This window comes from Pongo pygmaeus, chromosome 1 (assembly GCF_028885625.2).
Source record: "Pongo pygmaeus isolate AG05252 chromosome 1, NHGRI_mPonPyg2-v2.0_pri, whole genome shotgun sequence".
In the NCBI taxonomy this organism is placed as follows: Eukaryota; Metazoa; Chordata; class Mammalia; order Primates; family Hominidae; genus Pongo; species Pongo pygmaeus.
Window position 1 is genome coordinate 1702527 of NC_072373.2, and position 12564 is coordinate 1715090.

The 12564-nt window shown below is 35.6% G+C and overlaps 1 protein-coding gene across 1 annotated transcript; it reads right to left on the minus strand.

The window, feature by feature from the left end:
- Positions 1-3052: 3052 nt before the first annotated feature.
- On the minus strand, positions 3053-4130 carry LOC129033366 (vomeronasal type-1 receptor 5-like). The gene has a single exon (XM_054481784.1). It carries the CDS (start codon positions 4102-4104, stop codon positions 3505-3507), a length of 600 nt encoding a protein of 199 aa, XP_054337759.1. The 5' UTR covers positions 4105-4130; the 3' UTR covers positions 3053-3504.
- Positions 4131-12564: the final 8434 nt, after the last annotated feature.

Genomic DNA, 12564 nt, shown 5'->3' on the forward strand with positions numbered 1-12564 from the left:
AGTAGTGATGATGAGCATTTTTATGTTTTTGGCTTATTGAATGTCTTATTTTCAGAAACATTTGTTTTATGTCCTTTGCCCATTTTTAGTAGAGCTATTTGTTTTTGGTTTATTGATTTGTTCCTTATAGATTCTGGATATTATGGACTACTCCTTATGGATTCTGGAACTTTGCCAGATGTACAGTTTGTAATTATTTCCTCTGATTCTGCAGGTCATCTGTTTATTCTGTTGATAGTTTCTTTTGCTTTGCAGAAACTCTTTAGTTTGTAAATGATGTACAAATTAACATATATTTAAATGTCTAGCTGAGCCTACAAGATAATAGAGGGAATCCCCCATGGGAATAAAATAAAGATAATTCTGAAGCTTGGCTGAAATCAAACTGGGACGCCCGGTCTCCTCTGAAGGGATTGGCTGGTACTACCAATGTGAAATGTTGATTTATGTCAATTGTATAGGTAAAGGGAAAATAACATCAATCTATTTAACCCATTGAATGAAACTGGGACATGTACACAATGCTAATACTTTCAAGGTTTTATACTTTGAATCAAAAGAGAAGTTGGTGAGCCAGATTACACAATGGAACTATTTCTACCTTGATACTTAAACTCTGAAGGGAATAAAGGACCTGTTGGTTTTGAGTTATATTTATCTGGCATAAATAGTCAAGGAAAACCTAAACCAAGACATTAATTTGAAAATGCCCCAGCTGTAGGGCATGGGGCTTTATACATGTGTAACAAACCTGCACGTTGTACAACATGTACCCTAAAACTTAAAGTATAATAATAATAAAATTTAAAAAAAAACTGGAAAAGAAAAAAAAAGAAATTTTTCAATCTGAACAATAAAGAGAAAAATGAAAAAAAAAAGAAGCAAATACAAATTCTCTTTCTTTCTTTCTTTTTTTTTTTTTGAGATGGGGTCTCTCTATGTTGCCCAGGCTAGTATTAAACTCCTGGGCTCAAGCAGTCTTCTCACCTTAGCCTCCCGAGTTTCTAGAATTACAAATGTGTGCCACTGTGTCAAGCTTCCAAATTTTCTTTCCAGTCATCTATCACTAAGACCCTCAGCCTTCTCAAGAAACAAAATTATGTCACTTATGACAATTAAATTACAAAGTAGGCAACAAACACGCCAGAAGAATTAATAATTATCAAAACCAGAAATTATTATAATTATACCTCGAGATATGAGATATGAATATCAGATTAAGAGAAAACAAAAATGAATTTAAATTTTTAAAGAGTAAATAAAGAGTAGGAGACTAGAAGCATGATGTGGCATATTTGAAAAATAACTAAATAGAATAACTGCAAATAAAGTTTCTTTTTAAAAAATTGTGTACCCAGAATCAATGGAATGGTTAGATTGCGGTTGATACAGAGTTGAAAAAAACTTTTAGTAAAACCAAGCTATTTGGCTGAATAAGTTTCCTAGAATGTGAACTCGAAAACAAAGAAATGTAAAGTATATAAAAGAGGTTATGTGATATAAGGAATAAAAGAAAAAGGTCCAATTAATTAAATTAATGAATTAATGAAGATTGATGAAGAATATTAAATAAGTGTAATATAAAAAATAGAAATATCTGTGTACAGATGCACCAGAGTGTCATAGGAATATCAACCATAAATCGACAAAAGTTAAAGTTAGCTAGAAGGAGAGGGAAATTTAAGTTACACACACACACACACACACAACAATATTGTAAATGTCTGTGTAATTTTCATAATCAAAAATGGAAGTTGGGACTCGGAAATATTTGCTTGAGAGTGTGATGTGAGATTGTCAACATAAAACTTTAACTTTTACAAAAAGGAGAATGAAAGACATTTCGGATCATATGACAACAATTCGCCTAAACTGATCTTCAATAAAACAATTTTCAAATAATATAATTCAGGAAAAAAGAAAATGATTCCAGAAATCTGGCCTGAGATGTGAAAAAAAAGAATAGAACACAAGAAATAAAAAGCCTATGGAAGGCCGGGCATGGTGGCTCATGCCTATAAGCCCTGCACTTTGGGAGGCCAAGGCGGGTGGATCACCTGAGATCAGGAGTTCGAGACCAGCCTGGCCAACATGATGAAACCTCGTCTCTACTAAAAATACAAAAAATTAGCTGGGCATGGTGGCAGGCGCTTGTAATTCCAGCTACTCCAGAGGCTGAGGCAGGAGAATCGCTTGAACCTGGACCTCTTTGAGAGGCTAAGGTGAAAAGATTGCTTGAGTCCAGGAGTTTAATACTAACCTGGGCAACATAGAGAGACCCCTATCTCAAAAAAAAAGAAAATTTGTATTTGCTTCTTCCAAAAGCCCCAAAGCCCCATGCCCTACAGCTGGGGCATTTTCAAATTAATGTCTTGGTTTAGGTTTTCCTTGACTATGCTGGGTAAATATAACTCAAAACCAACAGATCCTCCGCTTGAAGGCAGAGGTTGCAGTGAGCCAAAATCATGCCATTGCACTCCAGCCTGGGCAAGAAGAGTGAAATTCCATCTCAAAAAAAAAAAAAAAAAAAAAAAAGCCTATGGACATATATGATTGATGTATAAAATGTGATCAATTATCTACAAGTGCTTTTCTGCCATATTATAAAAATTCCTAAATCAGATGCAACAGAGATTAGTAATACCCGTTAAAAATTTACACAGAGACAAAATATCATATGACATTTAAAAAGCCTAGGTGATGGCCAATTTCATTTTTAAGTCTTAATTTTCATCACTTCTTTTTAAACATTTATTCTTATTTTCTGACAACTTGTTATCTTAGTCCATTTACTGTTGCTTATAACACAATGCCTGAAACTGGGCAATTTCTAATGAAAAGGAATTTGCTTATTACAGTTATGGAAGGTCCAATATCTCACCAGATGATCAGAGCCTTCTTGCTGGTGGGAACTCTGTAGTGTCCTGAGGCAGCAGAGGGCATCATATGGCAAGGAGGCTGAGTGGTCTCTCTTCCTCTTCTTCTAAAGCCACCAGTCCCATTCTCATGATAACCCATTAATTCATGAGTTCATGAATGAATTAACCTCTCATCACTTCTTAGTACTGCCACATTGGCGATTAAATTTCAACATGAGTTTTGGAGGAGACAAATATTTAAACCATAACATTTGCAGAGTCTTGAATATTTGCTTATCAGCATAAATTAGCATCAAAGGACTAATTGTGGCATAGCTATTGGCCACAATAACCTGGAACCACACTAGCAGAGAATCATTTATCCGTGTCACACCCTTTGAAAATGAGAACATAAAGTCCACCCAATATATGAAGACAAAACAACTCACCAGCACTAAGATAGTCTGGGAGGCTCTTTTCACTGGTGAGACTCTGGGGGACAGGCTGGCTGTGTGAAGGCACTGAGATAGCCTCTTATGTCTGTATAAAATAATCACCATGTAGCCTTTTGAGAGGACCATGAACCCTATAAAGGTGACATCCCTCAAAGTCATTAGTGTGAAAAACAGTCTCCTGTAGGTGTAGCTCATGGGCAAAAAGGAACAGTGCAGCATGACAAACAGAAGACTGGCCCCATTTCACTGGCGGTAGCCACGGTGTACAGCAGAAGATTACTACCAATGAACATGTTGAGGATCCATGAGAAGAGGAAGAATCCTAAGATGTGACTTGCAGAAGGATGTCTGAGCTTTGCCAAGGAGGAGATGCTGGGGCTGATGATAGCCTGGAGCACACTCAGGAGGCAGGGGGTGCAGATGGAGAGGCCCCTCATCACCTTGTTTAAAAAGACAATTACCTTACACCTAAGATCATTCTGAATATTCTGTGAACCAAAGAAGTCTGAGGACACCAATATTGCTTGGGTGAAGAGCAACAGTATGTGAATGAGGGACAGGTGACTAATTATCATGTCAATGGACTTAGACCTGTGACTGAAAACAAAGATGAAGATGTGGAAAAGAAGAAGGATGGTGTTTGCTGAAATTCCAAAGCTGGCTTGTGGATAAAAGAAGATTTGTATGGTAATAAAACCAGGAAGTTTGATCATCTTAGAAGGAAAATTAAAGCAAAGGATATCTGTGGAGAAAAGCAAGAGATCTGATGAGAATAGCATAATTTCTGCCATGTTATCAATAATAACCAATTTCAACAATTTCTATGATCTGGAATCATTAGTTTCTAAACTACAAATATAGATTAAATCTTTATTTTGTTTTGTTTTTGAGACGGAGTCTCTCTTTTTCACCCAGGCTGGAGTGCAGTGGTGCAAGCTCGGCTCACTGCAACCTCTGCCTCCCGGGTTCAAGTGATTCTCTGGCCTCAGCCTTCTGAGTAGCTGGGATTACAAGCATGTGCTGCCACACTCGGGTAATTTTGTATTTTTAGTAGAGATGGGGTTTCACCATGTTGGCCGGGCTGGTCTTGAACGCCTGACCTCAGGTGATCCACCTGCCTTGGCCTCCCAAAGTGCTGGGATTACAGGCATGAGCCACTGCACCTGGCCTATAGCTTAAATCTGCATCATTTATTTCTCACCATCCAAGATTCAACTCAATCATGTAATAATTCTTTATTCTTATTTTATTTATTTATTATTAGTTATTTTTTTAAGTAGAGATGAGGTCTCACTATGTTATCCAGGCTGGTCTCAAACTCCTGAGCTCAAGTGATCCTCCTGCCTCAGTCTCCCAAAGTGCTAGGATTACAGGGATGAGCACATCTAAGTAAAATTAAAATACTTAGCCATTTACCCCTCATGTGTGTGTGTACACATGTGCTTGTGTGTGTGTATATTTTTTACATTATTTTATTTATATTTATTAACAAGTTGCATCAATAGAATATTAATGTTATAGTTACAAAATCAATATTATATATAATAAATATTTTGAGGAGTCAAAATCAGTATAAATGAATATTGCATTATTATTTTATTTCTACACAATGCATAACTTTGCATATACTTCATTTATAACTCTGTTACCATAGGCCATGTGACAAAATTTGTGTATGAAACATACAACTTCACTAAGATTAAAAAAGGTTATTGGGGCAGGGTGCGGTGGCTCACACCTGTAATCCCAGCACTTTGGGAGGCTGAGGTGGGCAGATCACAAAGTCAGGAGATCGAGACCATCCTGGCTAACACGGTGAAACCCCGTCTCTACTAAAAATACAAAAAATTAGCCGGGCGTCGTGGCGGGCGCCTGTAGTCCCAGCTACTCAGGAGGCTGAGGCAGGAGAATGGCGTGAACACAGGAGGTGGAGCTTGCAGTGAGCTGAGATCGCGCCACTGCACTCCAGCCTGGGCGACAGAGCAAGACTCCATCTCAAAAAAAAAAAAAAAAAAAAAGGTTATTAGGAAACTTTGGAATTCATGAATGAGAACTAATTTCCAAAACCATGGTGCAGGCTATCACTTGTTTGGCAAGTGAATTGGATATACGATTTAGTTCACAGTTCTATCTTACTACTAGAATGTTTATAATTCAAGGCACCTATGTCATTGTAGACATGAAGTAGGAGGAAGGAGATGGAAAATAAACTGGAGAAGTTCTACCATGAATAGAATGTAATTCTAATGGGAAACTCACATTTCAAACTTTTCTATTTTCCTGATCACTACAAAAATTATGAGAGCAAGTGTTAGGAAGGATGTGAAGAAAAGGAACAGGTTACACTGTTGGTAGGAATGTAGATCAGTACAACAATTACAGAAAATAGAATGGAGGTTTAAATGTCCATACGTACAAATCTAAAAATAAAATTACTATATATTTCAGCATTTACCTAAAAGATTTGAAATCACTCCCATGTTCATTGCAGAACTATTCACCATAGTCAAGTTATGAAATCAACCTAAGTGTCTATCAACAGACAAATGGATAAAGAAAATGTGGTATACATAAAAAATGGAGTACTATTCAGCCTTAAAATAGAAGGAAACTCTGTCATTTGTAACAATACGGATGAACCTGGAGGACATCGTGCTAAGTGAAATAAGCCAGGCACGAAAGACAAATACTTTATGTTCTCACTAAAATGTAGAATCTAGAACAATTAAACTCATAGAAACAGGTGGTAGGACCATGGCTATAGAAGCTGGGGGACATGGGGAAAGGAAAGATGACAGTCAAAGGGCACAAAATCTCAGTTAGATTGGGGGAATAAGGTTTTTTTAAAATGAGATTTATTGCACAGTGTGGTAAATATAGTTAATAATGCATTGTAAAATTCAAAATTGCTGAGTAAATTTAACATACTCTTACCATAAAAATGAAAATATTTGAGGTGATGAACATGTTAATTAGCTTGATTTAATTATTCCACATTGTCTTAATAAATTATAACATCACTTTAGACCCTATAAACATAAATAGAATTTTAAACTGTCAATTTACATTTTTTAAATAAGTAAGACTTCTGTTGTTTAAACAATTTGCAAAGTTTATGCCCTGACTTTGTTTGCACCCCAGGTTAGTGAAAGGGTGTAGAATACATTCCGCTTTTCACATTCAAGGCCTTGAAACTGTCAGCTGAAGGAAAACGAACTATTTAAAATCTACAGTCCAGGTCTCAGCTTCACTCTAAATTCAGTCTGTCCTTGCATTAGTTCATTTTGTGTTACTATAAAGGAAAACCTGAGGCTGAGTAATTTATAAAGGAAAGAGGTTTATTTTGGCTCACAGTTATGCAGGCTGTACAAGAAGCATAGTGCCAGCATCTGCTTCTGGTGAGGCCTCAGGAAGCTTCCAATCACGCTGAAAGGGGAAGGGGAGCGGGCATGCCACATGAGTGAGAGAGAAAACAAGTGAGGGAGGAGGTCCCAGACTCTAACAACCAGGTCTCATATGAACTGATTACCATAGGAAGGGCACCAAGCTATTCATGAGGAATCTGCCCCCATGATCAAAACACCTCTCACCAAGCCCCAGCTCCAACACTAGGAATCACATTTCAACATGAGATATTGAGGGGACAGACATCCAAATTATATCCTTAATGTGATCAGGTGGCACACATTTTCAGGGAAAGAAGAAGGACTTTTTCCACTTTTAACAGGTATAAGGAGGCTCTGAAATTTTATCCACTCATGGCTTTAAATGTAGATTTTCTCCTATTCAGATTTCCTGAGATTTTATGCTTCACTTCCTGGGAGCCAGGAAAGAAAAATCTTTGCCATATTGACTTTGTTCTTTTATTCATCTTACTTATGGTCCTACTATAATTTTATTATCCTTTGAAAGCAACTAATTATACAGAATATGATGGACATATTGTAAACCATTTATTGTCATTTGTGGCAAATTATCTGACTTTTTTTGTGAACTGCATTTTTGATGAGTGAATTATAATTTGAGACTTTGAAAGAAAGTGCATTATAAATTTACTGATAAAGTGTTTTTAACAAGAGGTAGAAAACATTTGAACTATTTACTCTTATCTATTAATACAATTAACTGAGACTACTATAAAATATGTTCTCACTCACATCTTGAGACTTTAGGTAATTAAAACAGTAAAACTGAAAGAATTTTTAATAAGATACAAAAATGAGGCTTTATATTATCTTCTAATAAAATATGTCACATTTCTAAGTGTAAAATCAACTAAATCACCAAGCAAAAGGTGACAGTTCCAGATATATGTCAGATATATTAAAAAGGCATTGTCTAATTACAGTGATTAAAAAGATGACAAGGTAGTCATCTGTTAAAATGTATTACCCTATGCAATTAAAAAGAACCAAGCACTATTATGTGACAAAATTAAAATAATCCTGCTACTTTTCTTTTTCTACATGATATCTTTAGGACATTTCAAATAAAATAAAAATTCCCTAAATTTCAAAGAACTTAGTGAGAAGGAAGTATAAGGAAGATAAAGGCCTTTAGAAGTAGTAAATGCATAAACATTTTAAAGAAACACAATATTTATTTAGTGTAAACATATTCCACCCCTGATTTTAGAAATTTTGTATCAAAAAATAATTCAAGTTGAATTTGCAGTCAGCCTGACATTCAGTTTTTAAAGTCACAAAACAATAATACAAAAATGCTCACTCAAATAAGTTATAAAAAACATGGAAATTGATGGTTTCTGGAAAGATTTTTGCTGAGGTAAGCTTTTTATGTAAAAGGCTTAATCTTCTGAATTAATTAATCTAACTGAATTTAAATTAATTCACTAATTTATTAGACTCTGAGAATTCTCATAAGTTCTTCTACACCTTAAAGATAAAATCCTGCCTCCCATGTCTGCCTGAGTGGGCTGTGGAGGGTGAATCACTGAAGTCCAGACCTTAGACCTAATTCATTTCCTCCTGTCTCCTATTCACAACTTCTCAGTCTGAGAAATAAAGTGACACTTACCTAACAAGGCTTTGCAGGTGACTCTTTTCTCATGAAAGGAGGGCTACCCTGTAGTTATATGGAAAGAACATCATTAACTTATCTCTCTCTAGACATGCAATTTTCATGTTACTTCTGAAAGCATAATCATGCACTGTTGTTTGGGGAAAGAGGGAGTACTGAAAGTAAAAAAAAAAAGCATTTATTTTTCTTACAGAGTAAAGCAAAATAAGCAGGGACATTTCACTTGAAAAACTTTTTGAATGTCATAGTCTTCAATTTTCAAGTCTGGGGTATTCATGTGTTTCCAGTCATGACAAGCAAAACTAAATTCTGACAATATGACAATAAGCTCAGGTACATTCAGATTTAGAAATAGAAATCTAAAATCATAATTTTATAAATATACATGTTAGCTCTAGTCTCTGAAATGGCTAAAAGCATCAGTAATAATGAGCATGCCTTATAGCCAGATTTTGATTTCTAAATATGATTTCCCCTCTAAAGCTAACCATGATTGCTTGACTTTAAGAAGGTAATGTGTAGAGCAACTTTGTGTCAGAGAGCAAGAAAGCATTCTAAGACTAATATATTATATAAAAAAGACAGAGAAGATAGCATTAAGATCTTCCAAAGGTGAATCGGGAGATTTTATTATCAAAATGAATAATTACAAGAAACCTTTACAGATGAATTAATACAAATATTTTTTACAAATATTCCCCCCAAAATCAAAGAGGAGGTCACACTTTCAAATTAATTCAATGAGGCCAGTTTTACCCATACCAAAATCAAACAAAAGACACCACAATAAAATAAAACTACAGGCCAATGTCTCTTATGAATATAGATACACAAAGTTTCCACAAAATACTTGCAAACAGAATCCAGCCAAATAGGATTTCCCAAGTGTGCAAGATATTTTTAACACCCAAAAATCAATTAATGTAATATACCATGTGTTAGTTTTCCATGACTTCTCTAACAAACTACCACATGCAGCCTGAAATGGTGGCTCACGCCTGGAATCCCAGCACTTTGGGAGGCTGAGGCGGGCAGATCACTTGAGGCCAGGAATTCGAGATCAGCCTGGCCAACATGGCAAAACCCCGTCTCTACTAAAAATACCAAAAAAAAAAAAAAAGTTAGCTGGGCATGGTTGTGCATGCCTGTAACCCTAGCTACTCAGGAGGCTGAGGCAGGAGAATCCCTTGAATCCAGGAGGTGGAGGTTGCAGTGAGTTGAGATCGTGCCACCAGACTCCATCCTACTCAACAGAGTAAGACCCTGTCTCATAAAACAAAAACAAACAGAAAAACCCAAACTACCACATGCTGGATGTCTTAAGCAGTAGAAATTTACTCTGGAGGCCAATGTGTCAACAGCATTGGTCTTTCTGAACACTGGGAAATAAGAATCTGTTTTAGGCCTTCTTTCCGGCTTCTAGGTGACCATCGTCTCCACACTATCTTCTTTTTATGTCTATCTCTGTGTCCAAATTTTTTTTTATAAGGACACTAGTCATACTGAATTAGGGAACTCCTAATGATCTCATGTTTGTCACTTACCTCTGTAAAGATGCTATCTTCAAATAAGGACTTATTCGAAGGTACTGGGGTTAGAACTTCAGTATGTAAATTTTTAGAGGATGCAATTCAACATATAATATACCATATCAATAGAATAAAATTAATTGTATTTCTATACACTTGTAGTTAGCAATCCAAAAATGAAATTAGGAATATAATTACATTTGCAATAGCATAAAAAAGAAAAAAAACTAATAAATTTAACAAATTAAGTTCAAAACCCACAAGACATTGTTGAAACAAATTAAATAAGATCTAAATAAAGGAAAAATATCTCATGCTCCTGGATTGGGAAAAATATTAATGTGAAAGCAGTAGTCAAATACAATATGCAAATGGCTAGCAAGCTCATGGAAAAGTGCTTAACATTATTAACAGTTGGGAAATGCAACTCAAGACCACAAGATATCACTTCACAACCACTATGATTGCTATAATAAGAAAAACCAGAAATGACTAATGTTGGTAAGCATGTGGAGAAATTGGACTCCTTTTTACATTGCTGGTGAGATTGTAAAATGGTGCAGCCAATGTGGAAAACAGTTTGGTTTTCCTCATACATTAAGCATGGAATTATCATAGGATCTAGCAATTCCACTCCTAGGTATATACACAAAAGAACTGAAAACCAGTGTTCAGACAAAAGTTTCTGCATGAATGTTTGTACCATTCCTAGTCACAATAGCCAAAAAGTGGAAATTATCCAAATGTTCATCACAGATGAATGGATAAACAATTTGTGATGTATCTATAAAATGAAAATGAAGTACTAACATATGATGCAATGTGGATGTACCTGTTGAATATTATGCTAACTGTGAAAAGCCAGTCGCAGAAGACTACATAGTATATGCTTTTGTTTATGTGAGATGTCTAGGAATGCCAAAAAATGTAGAGACAGAAGTTAGATCAGTGGTTGCTCAGAGCTGAGATAGATGGGAGTATTGAAGGGATTGCTCTAATAAGTACAGGGCTTCTGTTCATGGTGGTAAAAATGCTCTGTATTAACTGTGGTGAGGGTTGCACATATCTAAGAAAATAAACTCCATTTATTTTAATATATAAACTGTGATACATTAATTCAATCTCAATAAAGCTGTTTAAAAATGAATAATAACTGGAACTGATTGAGTGACATTGCACATATAAATATCCATGAGTCCATTCTCAGTGTTACCTAAAGAAAAAGAAAGATATTTGCATGCTAGAAGTATCACAGCAGAGATGAAAGACTAATGATCGATTTAATCCCCATATTTATTACTCTTAGGATCTCTAATGGTGAGTAATCAGACATTATGTGCTACATGAATTTTATATTGTGTAAAGTTTTAGTAGCTTGAAACAACATACATTTATTATGATACAGTTTCTGTGGGTCAGGAGTCTGGTACATTTTACCTGGGTTCTCTGCTGAGCATTTCACAAGGCTAAAATCAAGGTGTTGACCAGTTAGACCGTTGTCAGGAGGCTCCACTAGGGAACGATCCCCTTCCAAGCTCCCATGGGTTGTTGGCAGCATTCATGTCCTAGTAGGCTGTATGACAGAAACCCCCCATTTTCTTGTTTGATGTTGGCTGGGATTACTCTTGGCTCCAAGAGGCCAAGAACTTTCTTCATTATGACAGGTGCACTCAAGATACTCTACCTTTCACTGAATGCAAAATCACCTGATTGAGGACCTTAATTACATCTTCAAAATCTTTTTTGTTTTGGCCGTATAACATAATATAATCAATGTAGTGATACTCCATCATGTTAACACTACATTCAAGAAAGTGGATAATGCAAGCTGTATACACAACAGGGCAGGAATCTTGGTGTCCGTCTTAGAATCCTAGCTACCACATTTGCTTGCTGCTGTATTGTAACAACATAAAGAATATGGCATCAAGTATGAAGTCATTCTTCCAAAGACATTTAACTTCAATTAAATCAGACCTTTAGATATGAATTTTACTGTCCAGGAAGCAGTGGTTATAGAGGAAACAAGGTGTCGTATTGCCCCTGATAGCTGCCACACAGTGTATATTCTAAAAGCAAAGACTTTGTGGACTGAATTGACATTGAAACCAGAGCACCCAGAAGGGGATTTATTGAAATATTCAAATTTTCTAATCTTTCATTTATTAATATGGACATTTGTATTTTCTAGCAATTTATAAATTTCCTTTACATTTTAATATTTATTAGCATATATTTCCTTATAGTAAGTTACTTCAATGCTTCAGAAGATCTGTGTTACTTATAGATGTTTTACTATATTTCATTTATGTCTTATTTTATTTGTTCCATCTTCCTTGAGAATATTATTTTAAACAACTTCAAAACATTATTTGTTTTCTATTTTACTAATTCCTACTCTTTGATTACTCTTTGTTTTTGGGGAAATGTAGCTATTTTGTTCTCCTAACCCATTATTATTATTATTATTATTATTATTATTATTATTATTTTGAGACAGGGTCTTGCTTTGTCACCTAGGCTGCAATGCAGTGGTGCTATCAAAATTCGCTACAGCCTTGAACTCCTGGGCTCAGGCAGTCCTCTTCCCTCAGCCTCCCATGTAATTGGGACTACAGGAGCATGCCCCTACACCCAGCTAATTTATTTTTATTTTTATTTTTAGCAGAGATGAGGTCTCAC